The following is a 26,722-nucleotide window of genomic DNA, read 5'->3' on the forward strand; positions in this document are numbered from 1 at the left end:
AATGTGGAGCATTTGTATAAAGCTCTTTTTATTTTGAATATTTAATATATTAGCATATATAAGATAGGGACATAGGGTTGATCAGGACAGATTTGAACAGTTTCCAGAATTCCTAGTTGAAAATGGGTTGGGAAAAGTGAAATAAATGGAATATTAAAAGAGGGAAGAAGTCATGGATAATTACTGAGTGTCACTGCTTCCCCAAACTGTGAGGTTTTTCCCCTGTGAAAACATGGCAGTTTAATGAAATGGAATAGATTAGCTTTGGAACATTAATGTGAGCATATTTTTCTTTTACAACATTAAATTGTAACTATTGCCAGTGGATCTGCACTGAAAGCCGTACATCAAACTGTGCCCTGTGCTGCACTCGGATGGTAAAGCTCTTCACCACAACTCTCTGTGGCTGTCATACAAAATTAATTCCCTGGTCCACATGAGTCTGAGCTAAAGCAAATATTGGCAAACAGATGAAGGCTGTATGAACCTCAGGAAAGAAAGACTTCTAGATGCTTTTTCAGAACATAAAGCATGTTGTAGATTTTAAAGTAGAGTAAAATGATCAGGGACCTTTAATCCCATACTGGAAATACCATGTGGTTTTCCCAAGATGTTGAACAGGAAAATTGGCGTGATTTAAATTAACAGAAGCAGTTGTCTAGAAATAGTACTCTTTGCTTGAACTTTATAGTTCAGTTTAATTCAAGATGTATTATCTAAACTAACACATCAGCTTAGTAGGAGAAGAAAAGAACCCTTCAGTAGCAACTCATAAGGAATTGTCTTTGAAGGTTCAGATTTTCGGTCTCCTCTGGATGAATACCAACCCATAGTAGCTGCAGTGATTTAATAAGAATGCTCCAGGTTTACCTGATTGTCACTGACTTCTTGTGTGGAGATAGCTGCCAAGGAGCGTGGTGTTTGCACAGCCTTCTGAGAACCAACCACGACATCTTAAGAATATTAAGAACTATTTTCTCCCCTTCTCCCCCAAAAGATTTTCAGACATTATTTCCTTTTTGTACTCACGTTTTACAGACTTTCAGAACATGTCAAATTTCCAGAGCAAACTGGATTTGGAGAACAGAATTATCCCTTTAATTAACCAGCTAAATCCACTATCCACCCATGTCTCCCACTGAATGGGCACATCCCCTGCTTTCAAGGCCAGCTTCAGCCCCCTGGGGAGCTACTGAGCGGCTGGGGGACAGGGTCCCACTATGGCTGACTCAGCTGCAGTCAGCAGGCCACAGCTGGTGACTTTCTTTTGAAAACTGTTCCTCTCACGCCATCTTCTGGTCAGCTCTTTGGGATTAACTATACCTGGGTCTGAGAGATCCTCTTCCTAACCCTTCCCCGGTCTGCTGCCCACTGGAGGTGAATCGAGATGCTGAGATGTCCTTGTTTGGTGAAAGCGTTACGATGCTCTTTCCTTCTTGTTCCTGTTGCTTTCCTCTGGCTTATGATGAATAGCAAACGTGATGCAGATGGCACTTGCTTTATGACTAAGTGTGTTGAAGAAAGCTGTTTGTATTAAACGTCAAGTCTGCTCACTTGCTTATGAGTAAGTGTGTCGAAGCAAGCTGTTTGTATTAAACATCAAGTCTGCTCCCAGATATAGAAGTCACAGAAAATACTATGAGCTCCATCCGCATCTAGATAGAAGCTCTACATGTGCTGGATAGTCTCTTTCTTGAGGCAGGCTTTTCTGTGAATGGTGACAAATATTAGCACCAAGGAGTTTAATGAGGTAATTTCTCCATAATTGCTCACACTGAAGTGCTATGCTTCCTGTGTCTCAACTCTCAGGTGCAGCCTGTTGGATTAGACTGGTTTCTAGAGGAGCATCTTGAGCTGCTGGGAGAGAAAGGTTGAAAGTAGGTGCCCCTCTTTGAAGAGGTGCAGATCTTATCTTTGGGGACTGAAGAGTAGTGAGCCCACAACTGACTAAACCAACAGAAGTAGAGTTCAAGATGTGTAATTAGTAGAGCTAACTACCAATTACTGGGAGAAAAACCCCCAAAGTTCTGGGTTTCTTGTCTTGATAACTACATGCTTTTTTTTTAATCTTAAAAATAACAACATGTTACCCAGCTCTGTGTTTCTAAAAATGTAAGTAAGTAGTAAGGAGAAGTTGATTGTTGACTTCTTATGCTCATTTAATCAATGTATCCATGCATCATTTAATCAATAGCGATGAAATTGTGTTTCCTCAGCTGATTTTGAAATTGCCACAGACAATGATAGTCTGAGAACTCGTGCTCTTAATTTTTCTTACAGAAGGAGACTATGTCTTCTACAGCTAAATAGCGGTAGTAAATTGCAATGCAATCACTTTTTTTTTAAAGTTAGAGGAGTTCTTAATACTACACATGCCCCTTGCCCCTGGCTGCTTTAAGTGGATTATAATCACATTTTCCTTTTTTTTTTTTTTTTTTTTAATTTTTTCCTCTTCTGTGTGGTGTGTGAAAAAGCCACACAAACAACAGGGGAAACTGACTGACAATCTTGGGGAAACTGTGAAACTCTGCGAAATGCTGCCAGGCACACAGAGCAAGCTAACTGAAACAACAGGAAACAAGCAATTATTTTCGGGCAACATATGTTCTAATAGGAGCCAAAAGGTCTCTGACAGATGCGTGATTTTTGAAATGAGAAGATGCTATCCCCATCACAGATGAGGTTCTACTTCTTGATGAAATGTTGAGTTTAAATGCTGCTTCTCACTTCACCATGACTGATGTGGTCCACTGGAAATTTGAAAACATCGGAGGGTGATGCAGCCTCCATGAAGTATCTATTTGGAAGATGTAGCTATCTTTGGCTCACTTCCCTGGATGGGGACTGTAAGGCAGAGCTCTACAACTGAAGCAATGTAGAATTCACTGGCTCTGGGGACACCACCTTTTCAAAGTGGCCCTTGTGCCTCTTGTGGACTGCAAAGCCTTTGTAAGAAACCTCCAAAGGGATGTAAAAACAAATAACCAAAGCCTGGTGCTGGCCACGTGGGCCAGCTGAGAGCTGGGTCTGTAGTAGCTACAGGGTCTCTTTGAGCTCTACCAGGACCAACAGGAATGGCAGAGTGCTAAGGTGACCAGGCATGAAGCAGTCAGAGCCAGTCTAGCAAGCTCAGCGCTGTATCCCTGTCACCAGCTGTTCCCCTGCAGCTGTACCTGCCACTGAGGAACTGCTGCAGGGTCCATTCAGGAGCACTTTGTCTTTGGGATCTGGGTCTGGGTGACCCTCCTTATCTGAAGAAGGTAGAAGAGACATTGGGCCTGAGCTGCAGCTCTACAGCTTATGGATTTTGTTATGCAGGTACCATCTTGGTATCCTGGTGTGAAGAAAACTTCAGAAACCCAGCTTCAGGATATGTATTCTCAGCTAAATCCTATCTGAGCTGTCTTAGCTGCAAAAAGCAAATTAGAAATTCAGACAGATGGGAACCCCTCAAAAAATGTATGCTATTTTGTCTTCCCAAAAGGATTTTGAGAGGTTATTGAAAGCTATGCATTGTACTACCGTCTCTGTCTGGTCCTTGAGGCACAATTCAAAATGAGCTCATTAAAGGGTTGTGTTTCAGCATGGGAAATGCAGAGTTGCCTTTTTGCAATTCTAGTGGCAACATCAGAAGCACATAGCAATGAACAGGTGAAAAGATCTGTTTAGGTCAAGAAGAATTCAATGCCTAGCCCCCATAATAGGCTGTAAGCATGTAATGAGTGCTTTTAAGTGTGTGTGTGGGGAAAAAAAAAAAGATCTCTCTGAGATTCCTCTAATGCATATAACGCACCCACCATTATTGCTTGGTATGTGGCTGCCTGGAGTTAACTTTCAGAGAAGACAGCAGTTGCATTTTGGGCTGTGAAGTTCTCATGCAATGCTGTAGACATCAGGTAGGAGTGATTGCTTTTGCATGGGTATCTGCAGCTGCTGGAAAACTTGCATCTCCAGAATGCAACAAATAGATGAAATCAAAGTGTTGGCTACAAAAAGGAGATTTGTGGATGAATAAGTCTGAAGTTCAAGCATTTGCCTTGTAGAAGGTTACAAAGCTTTTAAAAGGCTTCGCAGTTTTAGTTGGGGTCTTTAATTGGAGACAACAACAAAAGCTCCAAACCCCCTGAGAAATGCTTGCAGGCTTGTCTTCCACCCAGTCCTTCCCCTGAAGCAGGGCAGGGAAAGGCCAACCTGAGAGATTTGTTTCTTCTGGATGTGTAGATAAGTTAGGCATTCAGAGAGATTTTGTGTGGCTGCTGGGAACGTTTCTGACCTATCACAGAAAACAGGGCAGGAACCTGATGACTGTAGCTACAGCCTCACTTTTTAAACAAAAATGCAGTTTTCTGCTACCCTGGGAGCCACACTGTTGTTTGCACCTGCAGCAGAGTGAGTGGGGGCAATACCACTGAAAAAGAACAGGGACACTAGAGACCCAGTTTGTGTTAAATGATGGTCTGCAGCTTAGCATGGTGCAAGATAGGCCCTTCTGATCATGTTACTGATGCTATTGTGGGAGATGCTGTTCTGACTGCTGCTGAAATGGAGTGAGAGCTTACTGTCTTCAGCTACCCTTCTCCCATCCCTCATTATATGTTGTGCCCTGCCAATGTAACTGCACGTATAATCACTCCCTAACCTAGTTCTGTCAGAATGATGCAGGTTAGGTTACGTATTTTTTTTACATGGGAAAAGTAGCCTCAAGGCCAGGTTCCCTTGCTCAACTTATATTACAATAATAGCATGCGACATTCATATTATGCTCTGCTCAAGTGTGTGTGATCAGCTCCTGATTGGACTTAATGCCTCTGTAAATAAAAGAAACACAGAACAAAAAGCATGAGGTTTTATAAGCAAATAGTCCCTCAGAAATCTGGCTGGTTCCTGGAAGAGTTAACTCATTTAGAAACCTTTTAGTGGGCCATATTGATTACATGGATGTGTTCAGAGCAGCTGTGGATATTGCAGTAACAATGAACTGAGGCAGTTTATCAGTGCATCAGTTATTTTACTGGTATAAAAAGGAGCTTTAATTGGATTAATGATGACGGGCTCAATCTTATGTTGAAGCTATCTGGCCATCACAAAATTATCTCTGTGAGCTCATCTGTTTTGCAAGGAAGAAACTCATAATCTCATAGGATGGAAGATGTGCTGGCTATTTATAGTCACTGATTTCATTTGTAAGGAATATCATGACTTCACAAGTACAGTAGCACTAATCTCCTTGGTAAAGCGTTTAGCCTAATCTAAAGGGAGCTGTTTGCTACAGAGCCAGCCATGTACTTAAAAGAGTCATTGAACAAATTTGCAACACTGCCTCTCATTTGCCTGTAAAAGCGGCAGGTGAATCAGTGTGTCCTGAATGCACAGCAGCCCGAGAGCTAGACTGCTCTCTGAAAAGGAGACAGTGAGACAGAGAAGACAATATTCCTACCCAAAATGGCTGCAGCTAGCTGAGATGAATGTAGGCAACAGCATATGAGCAGCTGAGAATGCACTGCAGCTGTCTGGCTGCTGGAGGTCTGCAGGTGTGGGTTTAGTTCTCAGTTAAAAAGCAGGCTGCCATTATTACACCAAGGACAGTAAAAGAGTTTACTTCTCGGGTATTTCCTACCCTGTTCCAAACTAGCTAATCTGAGGTAGCTTTTAGTACTAAGTAGTATGTATTTGCTGTTGGCACCTGCTCCCAAGGGATGAAAACACCTTTCTGGTTATGTTTGCGGAGATCACTGAGGACCATGGAGCTAGCTAGAGGGCATCTCCAAGAGATCAAATATGCTTGCAGCTGAGCCAAATGGAGAATAAGTTAATCAGAAAGCAAGGGTGCAGTGGACTTTCTGCAGTCTTCAGTGCTGAGAGGAGCAGCAACGTAGCAGAGATCACTGCTGGGGTGGAAGAAGGAGACTGTGAAGGGTGAGAACTGCTTGTACAGTCAAGTCTTCAACAGGATGTGGTCCCAACCCCATAGGACAGGTTGTGGGTGCAGGGAACAGCGCAAGGGCTCTGAAGGGAGGGAGCCTGAGCTCACAGCACCTGCACCTGCCCCTTTTTACCTGGCTCTTCATTTCTTGCATTGCAGCTGCAGTATCTGTCAGTTATCAGCAAGCTCCTGGGCTGCCGCTATGCTTGAAAAGATAGTGCAGCCCTGAGTCTGAATTTATTTTTTCTCCTTGGAATCTGCAGGAATAGAGAGGGGAGCAGTGTCCTTCGCTCACTTTCAGCTTGGTCTGCTGAGACCTTCTCCTTCTGGTCGTGGGCTCAGTGATTCCACAAAGATTCATACACAAGGTACCTACAGGATAAACGAGGACCATGTCAGTTGTAACAGGCCAGATGTAGTAGTGTTCCTTTAAATCATAATCCTTCATGTAATATCACACTTAGTTGTCATAGAAACCATGGCATCACTAAGACTTACAGCTCTTGATCCAGCAAAACATTTGAGCATTTGCTTTCAACATAAAGTATGTGCTTAAATCCCAATTATTTCTATGGCACTGCTTGTGTGCCTAGAACAAAGCCTACACTTCAATTTTTTCATAGATGAGAGTGATGTGGCCCGGTAAAACCTTCTGGTTGCTTTAGTTAAACCAGAACAGTGTGCATGTTTCACAATCATCAAAATTACCAGTGCAGGAATGGTCTAAAGAGAGTCCAAACAGAAGGGTTTTTTTTTTTTTAAAGAATATGTTGGAAATTGAATGCTTGATTAGATCACATCACTGTCTCTGCTTCTGCAACCTGAAAAAGTGTTAGAATAATGCTTTTCATAATTCCTTCCAATACGTAGGACACTGGGTATCTTTTAATTCTATTTATTGTATGAAAAGCATAATTTCTTTTAATGACTCTAGAAAATATAGAAGTTTGATCATAATTTCAGTCTGACAGAAGCATTCATGCTCCCAAATTAAATAGCTATTTTAACATAGCTGCTCACGTGGTATTTTGTATTTTTCTTTAAAAGCTCAGTTTCTGGTTTTAGGTATTTAAGAACTGCTGTTTTCATTTTAAGGTATGTTTTAGCACTCAAAGTGGCTGAGAAAAGTATGAAAATATCCTTATGTCTCTAAGAAAACAAAGAAAAACTGCAGACAAATTAAGAAAACCCTACATGCATTTTAGTTCAAAGATCTGGGGGTTTTAAAACATCTTTTAGTTGGGTCCATGATTTGTGGTTCTTTGAACAGGTGTTGATGTTGCATATTGAATTCCTGTTGCAAATACATTTGAAAGACAACATGAAATATTTTACTCATTTACATTAACTACAGTCTTTTGTTCCCCAGATCATACTACAAACAAAATACTTGGAGTTTCCTCTTCAGTGACTCAATGTTTCCCTTCAGATAGGGCCTCATTCAAAGTTCGTTGGACTTGATGGGCAGGCTTCCACTGGAGCTCAATGGGCTCTTTATCAGAATTGGTTGGGTGGTTTAGTCCATATATTCCCAGTTTATAATTCATATTTATTGGTCCCATGAGTTATATGGAGTTGTTGCTATTGCTCTGGCTGGCCAATTTGGGTAACACAAGAATGAGAAGCATGAATTCAGTAACCCCAGGTCCATTAAAAGTTAATGCTTTGACTAAATTTCAGCAGTTGATAACTGGACCTACCCACAACTGTTACAGCTGTTCTAGAAAGTTACACATTCACATCTAGTCTGTATTTGTGCCAAGGAGAGCTGTTCTGCAGATCTTCAATAGATGAAGGTGGTAGTAACTCCACAGTGAATTCAGAGCATTCATGATGCTTTCTGCCAGCAGAAAAACAATAAGATGCCAAAGGCATGGAAAGGAAAGCAGAAGGTTAATCAATGTGGCTGAGTCACAATTCACTTCCCATTCAGAGAACGCTTGTGGACAAATCTTCCTGCTAATTACTGAGCTCCACCAGCTAGTAAATCACTATGTGTTTCTAAAAGCTCTTCTTGTAAGAAGTTAAAATTTTGTGGATGGAAAAAGGGTTTGAAAATGTTACTGGCTAATCTCCTCGCCTGGAAAGGAAGGTATAAGCCTTTGTATAACTGCAAAGATAAATCAATGAGTATGCTGTTGATTTTGCTGATTCTAGAGTAGCTGGACAAAAAACTAGCATCCAATCTTTAAAAACATTTTATTAAATAGCATGATTGATGTGAAGAATGAATAAGAATTTATGGTCAGCCATATTTGCTCACAAGGCCAACGGCCACACAGAGGGATAATTCTGCAGATTAGTTGTTTGGGTTAATATTACTGTATAAATTTAGTTAATTTAAACCCAGGTCAGCTGTCAAGAAGCTGAGAATGAGGCAGGGAAAGGGGACAGTAAACCCCTTTTCTCTCTTATACTCAGGGCTTATGTTCAGTTTTGACATAGCTCATTTGAGTCTAAGAACTCGCACCATTTCAGTGCGTTCCCTGAATTCCACTGTAGGTGATGGATAAAATAGGATTGATTGTCCTAAATGCTTGAAAACAATTTCAGAGCACAGAAAAGGGCCACTGCCTTCTTTTATAGGTATCTCTTGTCTTCAGGGTCATTGACGTTACAGGGGCTTTCTTCTCCTCTCAAGCACACAAACTATTAAAACCCACCAGCCTCGGTGAGCCTGTACCTGCTTCTCCTCCCACGTCAGTGCAGTCGGGCAGGCTGCACGGATGGCCACTGCCCGGCCCAGGAGAGCCCTGGAGCTGCGGGGACCGAAGTCCCTTTGAGGAACGCTTGTTTTCAATCCTCTTCCTGCAGCAAAATTCCTCTGCGCTAGGTGGTAGTGTGTGCTCACTGAAAAATGCTGGCGTTGCTAACAGGGCTTGACAGGAATCCTCACTGAGCCCAGCCGTGTCAGGGCTGTTAATGCTGTCAGGAGTGCAGCAGAAATTAAAACTGAGTTACCAGTGTGGCAAGAGTTTGCTCTTTGAAACATCTGGGCCAGAGGAGGTTTCTAAGCAGTCTCTAATCCACATAGCTTTCCTACAGTTCACCTTATCCAGCTTGCCTTGCCACCATGAAATCACAACCTTTTCCCTTGGCCTTCCCCATTGTTCCCACCTTGGGCCACCCTTGTCCCCCTTGGTGGCCACTCTTGGCAGCTCTTCTGTGCTACGGCATTGCTTCCTCAGAGGTTTCGAGAGTCTCTCATGTCAATGTGGCAGGAAGCTTTGGGCCAACATTCAGGTTGTGTTTTCTTCTTCCCAGTTTAATTTAGTTTTTCTTGCTTAGATCTCCACCTTCCTCTCTATATCAGTGCTAAATAACCCCTTTCTTTACTTAGTGCTTGCAGATATTGGGAGCCAGAAGACAAATGCAGGGCTGTGCAACTACCTGTACTATTGGTTATATGATAAGACCATGTGCTAATGCAGGGAGAGGATGATAAAGATCCTTTAAATCCATCCCTCTAGCCCTGTTCCTCTCCCCCTGTCCCTGTGGGAAGCTAGTGTTTCCCTGTTTAACTATCCTTTAGTTAAAGTGTTTATACGAGACTGGTACTTCAAGCCAGATAAATCTTCCTCAGCCATGTAGGGGACAAGTTAAGACTCTCGTCTAGAGCAAAAAATCACACTGGTGAGCATATTGCCACACTCTGAATTCTTGTAGGTGTCACACAGATGCTGTGGTGTTCTGAGCTTGCTCTGTGTTGTGCCTGGAGCTAAAGTGAGTGCAAGTCAGATCTAGGATTGGGTGGTATAAAGGAAGATCCTAATGGACGGTGGCTGCATCTGAGCTCTGGTGGTTAGTCCCACTTCAGAAATCTGTCCTCCAAGTCCCACACTTTGCTCTGATTTTTGATAATTTTCTGCCAAGATCACAGTTGCAGTGTTCTAAGTGTGGTTTTGCCTCCTGTGTTTATCATAGAATCATAGAATCGTTTAGGTTGGAAAAGACCTTTAAGATCATCCAGTCCAACCAATAACCTACACTACCAAGTCTACTCTAAGCCAATCAAGGGTAGACTAGACTAAACCATGTACCGAAGTGCCACATCTACCCGTTTTTTGAACACTTCCAGGGATGAGGACTCCACCACCTCTCTGGGCAGCCTCTTCCAATGCTTGACTACCCTTTCCGTAAAGAAATTTCTCCTAATATCCAACCTAAACCTCCCCTGGCGCAGCTTGAGCCCATTTCCTCTCGTCCTATCGCTAACTACTCAGGAGAAGAGACCAACACCCACCTCGCTACAACCTCCTTTCAGGTAGTTGTAGAGAGCGATAAGGTCTCCCCTCAGCCTCCTCTTCTCTAGGCTAAACAACCCCAGTTCCCTCAGCCGCTCCTCACAAGACCTGTGCTCCAGACCCTTCACCAGCTTTGTTGCCCTTCTCTGGACACGCTCCAGCACCTCAATGTCTTTCTTGTATTGAGGGGCCCAAAACTGGACACAGTATTCCAGGTGCAGCCCCACCAGTGCCGAGTACAGGGGGACGATCACCTCCCTGCTCCTGCTGGCCACACCATTCCTGATACAAGCCAGGATGCTGTTGGCCTTCTTGGCCACCTGGGCACACTGCTGGCTCATGTTCAGCCGGCTGTCAACCAACACCCCCAGGGCCTTTTCCACCAGGCAGCTTTCCAGCCACTCTTCCCCAAGCCTGTAGCATTGCATGGGGTTGTTGTGACCCAAGTGCAGGACCCGGCACTTAGCCTTGTTGAACCTCATACAGTTCACCTCAGCTCATCGGTCCAGCCTGTCCAGGTCCCTCTGCAGGGCCATCCTACCCTCAAGCAGATCGACACTCCCACCCAACTTGGTCTCATCTGCAAACTTACTGAGGACGCACTCAATCCCCTCATCCAGATCATTGATAAAGATATTAAACAAGGCTGGCCCCAAAACAGAGCCCTGGGGAACACTGCTTGTGACCGGCCACCAACTGCACTTAACTCCATTTACAACTACTCTCTGGGCTCGGCCACCCAACCAGTTTTTTATCCAGCGAAGAGTACGCCCATCCAAGCCATGAGCTGCCAGCTTCCCAAGGAGAATATTGTGGGAGACGGTGTCAAAAGCTTTGCTAAAGTCCAGGTAAATGACATCCACAGTCTTTCCATCATCTACCAGGCAGGTCACCAGGTCATAAAAGGAGATCAGGTTGGTCAAGCAGGACCTGCCTTTCATGAACCCATGCTGGCTGGGCCTGATCCCCTGGTTGACCTGCACTTGCCTGTTGAGTTCACTCAATATGAACCTCTCCATAATCTTCCCCGGCACCGAGGTCAGGCTGACAGGCCTGTAGTTCCCCGGGTCCTCCTTCTGGCCCTTCTTGTAGATGGGCGTCACATTGGCAAGCCTCCAGTCATCAGGGACTGATCAAGGAGCTTTCCCTTCTTTATGCAATGATACTGGCAAACACCACCTACCTTTATACTGACCTTTTCTGAGGTTTGGTCTTCCATTTGATTCTCTGAGACTGCTGTTTGCAGTGGCTTTTTCTCAGGTAACTCTTCATACTTCAAGTCATCTTTATAATAGAAAAAAAAAAATCCTGTCCTTCTTTTACCCATAAAGATATATGGATTAATTTTCCAGATGTACTTCACCACTTTTTTTTTTTTTAGTGCTGTATCTACCAAACTCAATTTTGTGTGTTCGATATTTAGAAATTACTAGATGCAGAGTATGAGAGAAACCAAAGAAACCAACCAACAAAAAAAAAAAAAATCCCATACCAGAGCTTCGTAGATCTTGATTTGTGACCTGTGGACCCCGGTGACCTCCAAATCAGAGAATTATTGAAAATCACTGACCTAGCTCACGAATATTTTAATTCCTGTGAGTACTGTGTGATCTTGGTAAAGCATAGCCTGTCCTGTTGTGGCAATAGTGAGAAAAAACTGCTTATGATGTGCACTAGGGAGCAACTTAAGATCTGACACTAACTGATTCCCATAAAACCTTCAGCATCAGCTCAAATAGATGTGCCACCTCTCATGCCACTTCTCTAGGGACTGTGGGCCCTGAGCCACCACCCCTCTGTTCCATGTCCCCTGTGAGTATTCTCAGCATGGGGGGATGGATAACAACCAAAGTATGGGCTCTGACAGTTCCAATGGCACTTTGCTTGCTCCCCTTGAGCAAGGGGAGGGTGTTAGGGTAGAACGGGACATGGCTAGACACAGTGGAGTTGTGACTGTTTCAGTCTACAACAAGGCTATGAACAAGGCTGCTGTGGAACTGGCCCCAGATTCCGGGTGTCTTGCCTCTTCTCAGATAGCTGGGTTCCGTTGATAAACAGCATAAGCAGGACAAATCCCAGCACTGACACCAGCTCGCTGTATAACTTCGGTAAAGTCTCTTCCAAGTTTGTGTTGGAACTTCAGTTAGCTGGGTTACTGCAGTGCTAGACCATGGTCAGGTCCTAAGACTCTATAAACCCTGTTCTGCAAAAACACTACCTCTCAAAACATATGTAACTTCGCCTGCATATAAAATAAGGCTGCAGCCTGTTTGGGTGTGGTGCTGGTAGGGTTAGTGTTTGTGCAGTGCTTTAGACATTCCGTTGAGGGTTTGAACAGGGAGAGTACTGTCACAGGCACTTCTTTGTTTCCCAAAATCTAAACTTATCTACAAAAAGTAGTAAGAATAAATGAGAAGCCCTGGAGAGTAGTAAGAATAAATGAGAAGCCCTGGATGGTACGGTTGCTGAGATGCATTTGATCTGGCTGTCCCTGCAGAATCTGAAACAATAACTCTGACCTGCTCAGTTCATCTCAGCGCCCACCAACTCAGATGCACTGTGCTGATATTTTAAATATAGACAAAGTTAACTATTTCACTGCCTATCAAAATAAGAAAAAAGAAAGGGGATGAAGGAGCTGCATATTCAGCTGGATTAAGATTGCATCTCAGTGCTGTGAGTGCTTGACCTGGGGATCTGCCCATTTCCCTGCCTGCCCCTCCAGCCAGAAACATATTTAGTAGGACTGAGCCTGGCATCTGACCTCTGCTCCTGACCATCCCTTTTAAGCTTCTGTGATGGCAAGGAAAGATAAGCTTGCTGAGCCCTATAAAGCTTATGACTCTGTGTGGATCCCAAGGAAGGGGTGCAAGTCCTAGGGAGCCCAGGGAAAGTGTGTTGTCATGGTCTGAACAGTGCTCCATGCAGCTACCTCTTCCCTCACTCAGCTGGGTCTGGAAAAATGATAGCATGTTTTCCTTTTTTCTCTAGCTTTTTCTTTTATTTTATTAAATGGCATGCCTCAGATATGGTTGCATAGTTCCTTATTGCTTTCACAGATGTGCTTTTCATCTGTTTTTAAGAAGCTATGTGAGCCATAAGGGAGTAAATGAGGCGTATTCCCGCAATGTGCATTTTAAAGTACGTGCAAGGAGTTTGGTTTTTGATGTGTTTGTACAGTGGATTCTAATCCCCATCTGCAGCATTGCAAGACTGTGATTAACATGGCTTTGCTTTCCTGTGGCACCTTTCTGCTAATAAATTAATTCCCACAACTTTCACATGGAACAAAAACATATCATTAACCTTGCTTTGCAGACACTATTCAGCTTTTGACTGTTCTGAAATATACACTGTTCAGTAATATATATATATAGCCAGAACTACAGTTCCACAAACAGTAATGAAATCTTCACCAAAAGATTATTGCTGTTTCCTATATAGGATTATAAACACTCTTCTGAGGCTGAGCAAAAATGCCCTAAAGAAGGGACCTCTTTGACTGAGTTGCTGACAGCCACAGGGATGAACTCAGAAGAATTGTGACTGAAAACTACTCTCTGACTGTCCTGGGTAAAGCCAAGCTACATTTTTTTTCTTTAATTTCTTTTTATGTCAAACTCATAGACATAGTATTTGAGTGCCTGTGGACGCCTCCTTGACCCATATCCCTGAACATCTGGGCAACTGTATCACTATCTGTCCAAAGCTGCTCTATAGGTTGGTTTTGAAATACCCTTCCTTAACTGTTAAAGCCTTTAAAAGTAAAATAGGTATTTGGGGGACTAAGCAATCCCATGTCCACTGCATGCCATGCTTCTTGAAACTGCGTTGTCCAGCCACTTCATCAGCTTTTGTGCACTGATGTATGTTTTTTCTAAAATGCTTTGAAAGTGACTTCAATAATGAAGCAATGACCTTGATGCTGTGAGCTCAGAAGTTGATGTGAAAGCCTGGCTTTGGTGAGCAAGACAGCTTGGATTGTATCTTGGAAAAGCAGAATGCTCTTGAATCTTTCTTCCTTTTCCCAAGGTTTCAGGTAAGGTTCCTGTAGGATAACCTTCTCTTCACGGGTATCAGGTATTATTTGTCTGTTCTAGCCTCAGGTTCTGCTGCTACCTATGAAAAAGTTTGTCTGTTCTACCCCAGCTATTATCAAACTGCATCATGCAACACTAAAACCAATTTACACTTCCTGCCATCTCATTAACTTTATCCTTTTCTTTCTCCTTCTGCTGAGGTTCAGGGTTACAAAATATCTGGGCCTTCCTTATTTCTAAAATGACAGTTCCTTCTTCGGTGCCTGCCATTTCTCTCCAGAAAGTGACATCAGAATTAAACAGGAAGACCCTTTCTAAGGGCTGGGCTGTGAATGAGAGAAGGGAGGTCAAAAACCAAAACCATAAACTATTCTCAGAGAAAGAAATCAATCCTCTGCTGGGCACAAACACACAACTGAATATACAGAAGGTAAGGGGTAATGCTGGAAATACAGTAGACCTGGAAAAGGCATTCATGGGAAGAAAAGGACTAATATAAACTGAAATTCATCTGTGCTCTGGTCCTTTCTTTAAGCCCCAAACAACTCTTGGTTTCATGAAAGCCTGTCCATCCTACATCATTGTTAATTTCCTTCTTAATGGCTCATCCTGAACTCATCTTTCCTTCAGTTCCTTTCACCCCTTGCTGCTGGCTTTCTGTCTCACCAGGAACATGCCTAGCTGATGTGTCGGAGACAGGACTGACAGTAAATGCTAATGGGAAAGAAAATTTTTGCCTCCTTTTTTTCTTGCCAGTTCTACCCAAGAAAGCAATGAGGAATCTGCTGTTTTTTCTGAAAGTTTCAGTTGAGGACTCTTATAAAACTTGTTATATTTAAATGAAAGGGAGGGAAAAGAAACAAAGAAGGTTATGAAGGGTATGTTATCTCCATAACAGAGAGGTTTGGCCAAAGTTCAGATCCCTGGAAGAGGAAATCTAGCTGTATGATAGAGAGAGGTTCCCATGATATTGAAGATGTACGTGCAGGAAGAAAAAAATGGTGCTTACAGGCAATATAGATCAAGGGAACTTAAGAGCACCTGTAATTACTAGAATCTGTTACAGTGTTTGGGTCTTTGCCAGGATTAATTTCTTTAGTTACACAGAGATGTCAGGTCTTCTTCTGTGTGCATTCATTTTGGTCTTTGGGAGACCCAGGGTCTCCTGAGTCATCTTGTGACCAGCGTGATGTTCGTGTCAAAGCCCCATGGCAAGTCCCTGAAGGAAGAAAGAGGAATGAGTCAGACATGATGAACAGCTCTTTACACCTCTGAAGCAGCCTCTGTATTCCAGAGAGCAAGGCAGCCCTAATGCGTTCTCAAGGTCTTACCACAGAAGTGAATTCACAGGTGACGTTGCAGCTTGCCCAATGTCTACTAAGCACAGAGAAGTGCAACAGAATTTAGGGGAGTGGTGGCATGTTGCTTCTTGAAGCCTGCAACAAAAAGCAGCCTGAAGGAGCTGGAGAAAGTTCTAGACCAGATTTAAACAGTATATGGTTTGCAGGACACACGTGGCTGATGAAACAATTTGTTTGGCCTGCCAGATAGACTCCATGATGTTTGGATCACTGGATGCCTGAGAAGGGTTCTCATGCCTTCCACCAGCTTGTCAGCTAGGGCAGGCGTGCTGTCCCGCCAGTCAGCACGTACGCACCTCTTGGCTGCGCAGCTGCCAAAAAAAATGGGGTGTCACAGTCAACAGAGAGGCAGAGGAGAGGGAAGGCAGATGAGAAGACAAGGAGGATGGAAGACCAGAGGCAGTGATAGAGGCAGTTCTGGTAAGGTACGACAAAAGGTACAGTTTGAACTTGCTAAGCCTACCTACCTATCTCCTGCAGTGAGGCGTTCCAGGCCAAAATCCTATTGTATGAGGGAAATAGGGCTGAGTCACCAAATTCATTCCTCTGCTGTTTCATGCATCGCATCATGTAACACATGACAAAGTCTGATTTGTTTAGTTTTGTTCCTCCTGTTCCCATAGAAAGGCTCTTCCAGGCCCTCCCTTTCTAACAGGTAGAGTCATAATTTTCTGCTGTTTGCTTATACCTAACTTGCCCTTACACTTAAATCTTCCCTTATCTCTCAAAGTTCTTCACCCTGCCTGTTGATGCATTGACAGGCAACAGTCATATCCGCTCTGTCTTCACTTTGCAGGCCATACGATCTGAGCCAATAGACAGTTCAGCCCTTCTAGGAAAGCTGCGTTGCACACACTGTGTAATAGGAGTCTTTGAAATGATACCTGAAAAAACCAGGTCTTTCACTTCTGTGGCCTTCTGGTATCTTTCATTCAGAGTATTTAACCAGTGTCAATCTCCTTGGCTTCTTTTGTAGCCAAATGTGTTCTTTGCAGCTCTCTCTGCTGGAAATATAGGAGATTTTCAAGCCCACAGATCAGTAAGACTTCCGTATGCTTGAAGTTGGGCATGTGCATAACTGTTTTTCTGGATCAAGATTAGAGTTCTTACCGCTTAACAAGATTCAGCTTGTGGTTTGTGAAGTGCTGCCAGTTTCTCTGGAATTAAAGATTTATATAAAATATCAATGGAGAAAAAAAAAAAAAGGCAATTCCCCATTCCAGGTTTATGTGTGTACTGCATTAATTAAAAGCTGGTCGGGAAACAAGAATGATGCGCTGCAACGGTATTACTTGTATCACAGTAATCTTTCTATGCCATGTGAGAGCTGATCCTTGTTTCCAAAAATCTGTTAACTGTCTGTAGACAAAACCAAGATGGAAAGGGACAAATAAAGACGCAGAGATGATTTTTCCAGTGTCAGGAAGTGACAGAAATAGAGGCAGCATCTCTTGATCCCTGAACGTAGCGAGTATTCATTTTACTCTGCTTTCATGCTTCACGGTGCTTTTTCTGGGGGTAGAATGTTGTACAAACAGTTACAGAGGAACTTAAATGCAACACTAACAATTTTTTCTTGGCCTCTGCGTTGCTTCTTTTCAGCCGGCAAAGACCGACACCAGGTTTTATTTGTATTGATCCGTCAGAAGTGCCGGGACAGGAATTCCTGGTTTATGTTGGCTGACCTCTAGGAGGACTGACAGGACTCTGAGATGACAAGTGCAAACGCAAGCTGCAGTTTTTCTCAGCGAAATAAGAGTGCGGTGAGGAAAGGAAGACGGCGCGCCCTTGCGCAGGGCTGAGCAGAAGAGCAGAGGCAGGGGTAAGCAGTCGCTGTGGTTCGGCGGAGGGCTCCGAGCCGGGGCAGCAGAAGGCGGCGCCCGGGCAGAGGTTGGGGCGGCCGGGCCGGGCGGGGCCCGGGGCGGCCGGGCCGGGCGGGGCGGGGCGGCCTGGCGGGGCCCGGGGCGGGCGGGCAGCGGGGCAGCCCGGCCCGGGCCGCGGGGGCGGTCGCGGGGAGGCGGGCGGCGGCCCCGCGGGAGGAGCTGGGGGCCGGCCCGGCCCGGCCCTGCCTGCGTGTGTCCCGGGAGCGGGGCCGGCCTAGCGGGAGGAGGGCAGGGCGAGGGCGGGGCGGCTGGCGGGCCTGGCCCAGCCCGCCGGGGAGGAAGGGGAAGGGAAGGGAAGGGAAGGGGGAGCGGGCTGTGCTGTTGCCCTTTTAAGCGAGCGAGTGGGTGCAGGAGGCTGGTACAAAGGGAGCTGCCGCCGCGCTCGCAGTCCCCCCGCCGGCTGGGGCTGCCCCGGCCCCCCCCGCCCTCCCGCCATCTTCCGCCCCGCAGGCGCGGCCGGGGCCAGGGTCGGGCCGGGCTGAGGCGGAGGGAGGCGGCGGCAGAGCGGGCGAGGCGGCGCAGGCCCGGGCCCGGAGATGAGGCCAGGATGTCGGTGTCAGGGCTCAAGGCCGAGCTGAAGTTCCTCGAGTCCATCTTCGACAAGGACCACGAGCGCTTCCGTATCGTCTCCTGGAAGCTGGACGAGCTCCACTGCCAGTTCGTGCTCCTGCCGCCGCCGCCGGGCTCCAGCCCGCAGCCGCCGCCGCCGCTCACCATCCACTGCAACATCACGGTGCGGGGGCCGAGCGGGGCCGGGGGCGGCGGGGGAGGGCCGGGGCACGGCCCGCCCTCGCCATTGTCTGCGGGGCGCGGGGAGGGGGCGCAGCCCCGCCGCGGGGGTGACTCAGCACCGGGGGGGGGACCGGGGCCGCCGGGGCCGGGGGCTGCCGAGGCGCCTGTGCCCTCTTCCCCCCGAGGCTCCGTGTTTCCCCGTCCCCGCCGCGACGGTAACAAAAAGTTAGGGAGTGGGCGCCCCGGACCTCTTCCCCCCGCCGAGGCGGGGGCCCGGCAGCCCCTCGGGGGGGCTCCTCCAGGGGAGCCGCGGCGGCGGGTGCGGGGGAAGGACGCGGGCCGCCGCGCCGCCTGCCACCGCCTGCTTCGGGCCGGGAGCCGGAACAAAGGGTGGCCGGGCCCGGGGCAGCGGGGACAGAGCCCCCGGGGCCGTCCTGCCGCCGCGGGGCCGTCACCTGGGGCAGCGGAAGGGCGACGGGGAGGGGAGAGCAGAGGGGCCCTCCCTGCCTCCCCCGTCCCTGCGGCGTCTCGGCGCGGCGCGGCGAGTGTTTTCCTCCCTGCCCCGAGAGGTGGGAGCCCGGCGGGGAGGTGGAAGGCGAGCGCTTTAGTGAGTGCGCCACACCGCCGCGGCCTGGAGCCGGGCGGCCCGCCCTGGCCCGGGCGGGGAAACGCCGCACGGGCGGGCCCGGCTGGCGGCCGGGCCTTCCCTCCGTGGGGGTCAGCCCGGGAGGCTCAGCGGGGCCGTGGGCTTCGGGGGGCCGTGGCGGTAGGGAGGACGGGGAAACTTCTCATCCTTGCCGTCGTGGAGGGATAAAATAGTGCCTGCGGTCTCCTGCCGATTAGTTGTTTTATCGTAATGGTGGCACTTAAACTTGAAGGGGGTACGAGCAGCCTTCTTGAATGTGAGGGACTTCTTGCGGTTTGTTTGGGGATTTCTCATTTCTGTGGTCGTCCCGTCCCGTGTCCGTCCCCCTCACCTTAAATTCTTTGGGGTTGGTTTGTTTTAAATGAGTGGGAGGGAAGTAGAATAAAATGTCCAGCGTTGTGTGCCATGGTAAAAATTCTCTGTGTGTTTAAAAGTTTAGGGCCTAAACTTGCTAAAGGATTTGAATATGTTGGCATCTGCGGCTCATGTACAAGAAAGTGTTGGAGGTTCATTTTTATTGGACTGGCTGTAGTTGTAAGTGAATTTAAATGCCTTATCAAGCTTCAGCTTAAGAGTAGAGTATTGAAAAATTTTGACTGGGTGAAAATAGGGTTAGTATGTTTGGGTTTCAGGAAGATAAGCTCTAGAACTTTTTTTGCCTTTTGCCTGTAAATGGATGAAAGTTTCAAACAGCGTGGAGGTAGAAGCATGCATGTAAATGTAAATATTTGGGTACTGAAAGAAGAAAATGTGCATGCAAACCAGGTAAATCTCATAATCTTGATCGGATCCTTACTTGCCTTAAAGTAACTTTATTAAAATTAAATGAGACTTGTTAAGAGGATCTTTCTGGTTTCACAGTTAGTTGTCATGAGAAGTCAGATTTGTGGTCATGGGACAGGTGTTTGTTTTACTGGACACTTGTGTATACTTTTAAGACATAAGATATTTTGTATGGTAAAATAAACAAGATGCTTTGGTGTTCTTGTTTTTAGACATGACCTATCAGGTGATGGGTTGTGTGACTTCTTTTAAATATTTTTTTATTTGGTAGAGAGTGTTTCACTGCTGAGAAGTCTGGCTGTTTGTTTCCACACAACATGGTCTATTTCATAAGCCTCTCTCTAAAGAGTAAAATAAAAGGTCTGATGATTGTGCACCCTCAGTTGCCAGTTCAGTTGGATGGGTTATTTCTTCTTTGTCAAGTAACAGCTAGCAGGGAAGCCAGTAGTAAGGCCTGAAGTTTTTGGTGCCTTGGATTTGTGCCGTGGTGTGTATCTACTTCTGAGGCTGCTTTTGTTGTAGCTTCTTTTGATAGTAATTCCTTCTTAACTTGCACAGAAATATACCTACTTACTTGTAGGCCTTTGGTTGAGGTGTGTCTGACCAAGAGAGAAACAGGCTTAGGTCACTCTTGGCATTTTTATGTATTATTGGGGAAACGGTGTCTGCAATTTGCTATTACGGTCACTTGCCCTAAAGGTTAAGAGGTCTTTCACATGCCATTAGAATTGTGGTATATGAACTTGCAAAAGGAGCAGGAAAAGAGCTGTTAGAAAGCCTTAGAGATGAGACTTCTGCTTTGAAAAAAGGCTGTGTCTGAGCTTTTTGAAACTTTTGTTTCAGTTGTCTGAGCAGCTTGGTGCTTTCCCATGTTGAGTAATTTTTGGCTCTCTGAGGTAGGTGGCTATTTTCTTCATCTGTTAAAAATAAATGGGAGAGGGCAACCTGAGATAGAGAGGTAGCTCTCTTGAAACAAGTGGGCAGCAGATGACAGCCAAGAAGAGAAAGCTGACCTCTGGACTTCTGTCCTAGTTTTTTGACTCAAGTATTAGAACTCTGTGTGACAAAAGTGATTTCCACCACCCCCACCCCCCAGCTCTGACTCCTAATTGCTTCCAGTTTTTTTTCTGTAGGTACTGTAAACTAGAAAATTGTAAGTCTTGTTCACAGTAGATGCACAGTTACTGTGGGAACTAGAGCTTCAAATGGTGGTAGTAGCATGCTAAAGCTGGTAAGGCTATGAAGTGGTTGATAAGTGTTTTCTTGTGGAGACTCACCCTTTGCATCAGAAGCTGCTGTCTTAGTGCTCTGGATTTGCAGTGCAAATATGTAACTTTAGCTGTTTGCTGCTTCTAACCAGTTTAACTCCTACAATACTGATCATGCTAGGATATTTCCCTTACTCAACAAAAGCTTACAGAAGATTGTATGTCTGGATGCTCAAGAATCCTGTTAAGGGGAAGACTAAGCACAAAGCTCAGTAATCACTTTTTTTCATTGTAGTTCTGTGGGTACCTCAATGTTTTACTTAAAATGAAAGCTGTCTAGCAGTGTGTACCGATGCTGAAGTTACTGGATAGAGAAAAATCTGGTAGGGAAGTTTCCAGTAGCTTCTGCACTAAGTCTGAAAAGAGACCTGATAACTAAGTTGCTCTGATCTTCACAGTGGATCTTTTTCTTTTGTCCAATCTAGAGAGAGAAGGCAGAGGAAAGAGGGAGCATTCTCCTGGAGAGGTGAGGGAGAATGTCTGCTTAGGAACTGCATGGATCTCCTCCACAAGTCTCCTAGACTAAATGCCACAGTTTGATTAGAAGTCTGCCCTGGAATTTCTCACCGAGATGATTTTCTGATTGTCTGCCGTAGAAGTTTGTAGAACTGCCAGAGTTAAGTATTTGCTGCAGCATCCTAGGAATAGTCTACCTGTGATACTGAGCAATGCTTGAAATTAAAGCAAGGTCTATTTTACTTAATAGCTCTTCTGTTTCATAAAGTGACAAGCAAACTTTGTCCAAGTCTGTCCATTATTTCTGGTAGTGACCCATATTGGAACTTAAATGGTTAATCAGGTTATTTTAGAAGAGGCACTTTAGGGTGGAGTCATCCCTGTCAGAAACATTGCTGCTTATTCCTGAGAACTGTCTAATTATTGAACTTGTTCAGGCTGTGTACCTTCACATTCCCATTTTGTTATGCCAACAGCAGCGTCTCCATTCTGGAGTTTTTCTCAGGTTTTGTTTTTATTTAAAAACAGCAGTATTCCAACTAATCATGTTTGATAAAACAGTGTCCTTTACAAAGTATATGCATTTATCCTGGTCCTGTTCTGCATGTTTTCTTGAAATAGTATCAAAACAGTGGCCTTACTTAGAGGAGTGCGTTTATTGATCATGACTTCTAGGTAAGTGTCTTTCAGTGCAATCTGTAGTTTCAGTTTGGTACCTTAATCAGACTTACGTCATAGTATTCCAAAAGGTGCATTAGAATTATTCAATCTTTTGCTTGTTATTGCAAGAAAAAGGAGTGATTTGGACTGCTGTAAAACATCTCGTATTTTTTATATAATCTCTTCAGAGAGAAACTGGATATTAATATCTCTCCACCCAAACTCAAAACTATTATTGAAATTCTGTGTCCTCAAGTAGCACTTGCAGATAGAACGGGGTTTGTGCCAGCTCTGTCTGGGAGCAGGTTTTGCCCCAAACAGATACTGGGCTCTGATGTGCAGTGATGTCCTTCATACATTAACAATTCAATTCATATGATATGGCTGACTCCAGTATACTCTTGCTTCTCTGCTGGAAAGAAGTATCTTCTGCTTTCACTGAAAAACACCCTGCTGCTAAATCAGAGTTAGAAGCTGCTATGAAAGATTTGAAAAGGTTGCTGTCTACAGATAACTGCAATTGATGGGAGAAGACTTTATTTTCCCTTCTAAACCAGAATGGATGAAAAGATATTACCTGTGAAGCTTTTGACAAGTTGGGAATATATGGAAAGTGACCATATCAGAACATGCGATAGTTCTTTGAAGGCATAAGATTTTAATATTAAATGCACTCCTAGCTAATGCCTAGACAGCTGATAACCTTTTAAAAAGGTTATTTTTTTTGTACACAGGAATAACCAGAAAATGAATGAGGCGTTCAGTTCAAACCACAGATTTTTTTTTTTTTTTTTTAATCATTAGGCACTCTGTAGTGAGGTTGAGACCTTTATCTTGCAGCATATGGATACCAGGACTAAATAAAAGCATACACAGCTTTATCTTGATAATACTTGCTTTTCTAGCTAGAATTAAAGATAATTGGAGTTTTAAAAAGGCACTCAAGTAACTACTATCAAACATAACTTATGCAATAGAAATTGAGAAGTCTAGTCTTGTTTTATTTAGCAAACCAAAATTAAGCAAACAAAAAAAAACCTAAGAGTGAGGATTTTAACTTCTCTTTGTATGCCAAGACTGTAATTGGAAAAGGAATATTGCAAAAAGGAGTGGGAGGAATCTTTTGTGTCTGGAAGACTCTTACTTTCTGACACCACAGCTTAGTCGTGCTATGTGTGAAAGGCTGTAACCAGTACTTCAGGATTTTGCAGGTCAGTTGTTCTGTCCTCTCTATAATGTATGAAGTGCTCCTGAAATATCCTCAAAAGCCACAATGGTGGGCTTCAAATATAAATGCTGGCTTATGTTGAGTTTTTAATGTACAGGAAATTGCACTTATTTCAAATGGGTTATTCATCTGAGTTAATGATATAGTAATTTCAGAACGGGGACTGTTGTGGTCCTCAAAAGAGCTCTCCATGCACTTTGATAATTAAAAGAAGTTTTATAGAAAGAATTATTTATTTTTACTCAGCATGCTACCTCATGTTAACTGTTCAGGAGGCTTTTGTAAAAGACTGAAGGATACCTGGTAATTTTTGGTTTTTTTTTCATATTCACTTAAAGAGACTGAGAGTAGGGCTACTGCTTAACAGGCATGTGATGGTATGTGATGGTTGCCTTTGATTTGTGTTGCCAACAATATTTACTTTGTGTCAAAATTGGAGTACTGGTAGTTGACCTTACCAGAGACCTTTCTTATGCTACAAGAAGCAAGAGTACTCTTGATTTTTTTTTTTTTTTTGGGGGGGGGGGAGGGTAGGGGTGGGAGGTGGGGCCTGCTAAGATTTTGGCTTTTCTGTCAAAGCTTTTTATCAATGAAATGAGAAAAATAAGGGAGTAGTGTAGAAAGCGCATTCTGCTCTGGAAAATAAGGTTGCACTTCCAAATTCATTGTGGCAGTCTGTCTACAATGGAACACTGTAAAATCAGAAGTTATTAATGGAGTTGATCAAGTGTATTCACAAAAAAAGAGTAACTTCATTCTGTCAGACTTACTCAGGCTAGAATGAATCTGCAGGTAGTTTTTCTGTGTTATGCCAGGGGATATTGTGTATTGATGACATGTTGATATCCTCAACATGAATTAAAAATTACAATTGCTAGGAAGAACAAAGTGTGATTGTGTTCGATGCACTCTGTAATACTGCTGTTGTGTGCAGACCAGCAAAGGCTATGTGCCTTGTGAGGTGGCCAAAATTGAGTTTATTGGATTAAGGACCTGGCTGGCATGTAAAAATTCTTTACTGGGTTATTGTTAATCTGGATCATTTCCCAGTCTGGTTCACTGTGTGGCTGCACAAACAGCTGTACCGTCACAACAGAGGGCATAGGAATGAGTGAGTGCTGGGGAAGACTGCTGAAGCCAGTATTGCTGACAGAGCTGCTTGCCAAGTGCTGGCTGAGTCCTCAGCGGCACTTGGGATTGCTCCTGTGTGGAATACCCAAGCCGGCATCAGTTCGGTGGGCCCACGTGAGTGTCTGGTTTGTTACAGTGAGAGCTAAATAGAGACAACTGGACCAGTCTAACTGGAAGTAGTTTGTTTGTTTACTTGTAAAATCAAATTCCTTTCAGGAGAATGGAAGATACAAAGATGGAGACAGTTCTCTAAATAGTAGTATTGAAAAAAAGAAAAAAAAAAGGGGATAGAGCAAAATTTCTGGATAGGAACAAATGTTTGTACAAGCTGATAAACAGAAATAACTACTATTTTAGTTATGCCTCAGTGTGGACTACTGTTCAGTACTGTCAGGTTGTTTGCCTTTATGTAGTTTTGAAAGGTTATAAAACCCTGAGTTCCAGGCTGAAGTTGATTTTTTTTCCCTTTTTTTTTTCTTTAGGCTATGAATGGTAATATGCCATTTTTAAGAGACACATTAGTTTATGATTTAGTAAGGATTCCACTGTATTTCTTCAGCTGCAAGCTCTGTAGGAGAGGTGAAAATGACCTGCCTGTATTCAGTACAGTTGAAGATAATATTATCAGAATAGTTCTCAGTTGGTATTTGCTGGAAACAAGCATACCAGTTACAGTATGTCTTACTGATTTCTTGCTTCCAGCTGTAATCTTTAAGTGTGGTATTAAAATAATGACCTTATGTGTTTTGTTTCTTTCTTGTTATCTCATACATACAAGACATCCTGGTGTATGAAGTACTGTAGAGCAGTTAGTGTGTGATTTCTTGAGATTTAGTTTGGACTGTATTCTCCCTTCTCCCAGATCTCTAATTTTTTTAACCCCTCTGAGAGAAAGAGTTCAATACAGTTGCAGATCTTGCAATAGCTTCTTCAGTGTGTATTCAGAAAAGCAGAAACATAAACTCTGTCAGAACTTGTATAGTGGCATTAGAAAAAATTAAAGCGTTCCTGTGCAGCGGTGTTCAAGATACCACAGGCTTCCTTGAATTTTTGAAGTAGGAAATAACTGTGGTAAGAGTGCGGTATTTAACTTACTAATGGTAAACATTGGTTGAACTCCATGGTACTGAAATTTTGCATCTGGGGGACAAAGTCCTGTCTAAATGGCTCTAATCTGAAGGCCAGTGACTAAGCAGCACTCAGGACAGCTGTGTATGTGTTGCTGTGAGGGGAGCGCTCGGGAACCTGATGGGTGGTGGCTGGAGTGCTGCTCAGGTGTAAGCGCAGTAGAGCAGCAGGACCTCTGTTAGGAGTGGGTGAGAATGAAAAATCCTTGTATCTGCAGATATCTGGAGCACTGCAAGTTTGTAAAGGGAGAGGGGAGAAAAGGGGAAAGTTGTTTGGGGCGGCGGGGGGGGACACACACACATGACGACAGTGACTTTGGAAGGCAAGGGTGAGCTATTTGAACACTTGGAAGATGTACATTCCTAAAGGTAAAAAGAATGAACAGGAGGAAAGGAGAGCTTGGGTTTTTGGGCGACAGCAGAAGTGACATCAGACTTTGCATGCCAAGGAGTAGCTGTCTCACTGATAAAGGCAAGAACAGGTCTGCTAGGGAACTTTTCTTTTTCAAGTTAAGTTGGGGAGAGAGTAACATGTTGCAACTCAGTTATAACCACTTCTTCAGTTCTAGCCATATTAGAAGCTCTTTCTAACCTCTGGCTTTGTGACACTAATGTTGATGCTACCTTCTCTGAATGTACTTGTCTATATAGTTGCAGAAGTAGGTAATTAATAACTCTTGATGATTAGGATGAGTTGGTAATTTGTTTCAGGTAACCAGAATCCCTTCAGGATTCTGGGCACAGAAGATACTGTGCTGCTGGTAAGAGTATTGGAGAATCAGATTTGCAAAATACTGTTCTCTTTAGTGCATGTGTTTAGCTGCTTATTAGATAAACCGTTGCTAGCTGGAGTGCATGTATAATGCATGCATTAAAGAAGAGGACCCCTTGTGGCTGATGGCTCTAAAACAACCATCCTCTGACAACTGTCAAGACACAGTGGGTTTTTGTGTGTGAGGAGCAAGATAATTGATCGGACTGCTGTGAAGTGTTATGGTAAAAATCTGGATTCTAGTATCAGCTCTACAACCTTCTTCCCAATAAGCAAGTCACTTAGTCTTCAGCGATGCTGTGTTCTTTGTTTGGTTTTCAGTGTGGAAGATCTGTAACTTTATTTGTTGCTGTTAATAGTATTGGCAAAGGAATGTTCCTTAGCTCACTTAACTGGGTTGGCCCTCAACAACAGTTCTCATGGCACTTCGGGAAATGGTTTAGTGGGCATGGTGGTGTTGGGTTGATG

The 26,722-nt window shown here is 44.4% G+C and overlaps 1 protein-coding gene across 2 annotated transcripts in view; it reads left to right on the forward strand.

The window, feature by feature from the left end:
- Nucleotides 1–17,974: 17,974 nt before the first annotated feature.
- The window catches only part of UBE2Q2 (ubiquitin conjugating enzyme E2 Q2), a 52,206-nt gene continuing 43,458 nt past the window's right edge, over nt 17,975–26,722 (forward strand). For both annotated transcript variants that reach the window (XM_075713623.1, XM_075713624.1), the window contains exon 1: nt 17,975–18,184. In XM_075713623.1, the coding sequence (XP_075569738.1) occupies nt 17,999–18,184 (186 nt within the window). In that variant the 5' untranslated portion in view covers nt 17,975–17,998. The remainder of the gene's footprint in view (nt 18,185–26,722) is intronic.

Source organism: Pelecanus crispus, chromosome 7 (genome assembly GCF_030463565.1).
Source record: "Pelecanus crispus isolate bPelCri1 chromosome 7, bPelCri1.pri, whole genome shotgun sequence".
In the NCBI taxonomy this organism is placed as follows: domain Eukaryota; kingdom Metazoa; phylum Chordata; class Aves; order Pelecaniformes; family Pelecanidae; genus Pelecanus; species Pelecanus crispus.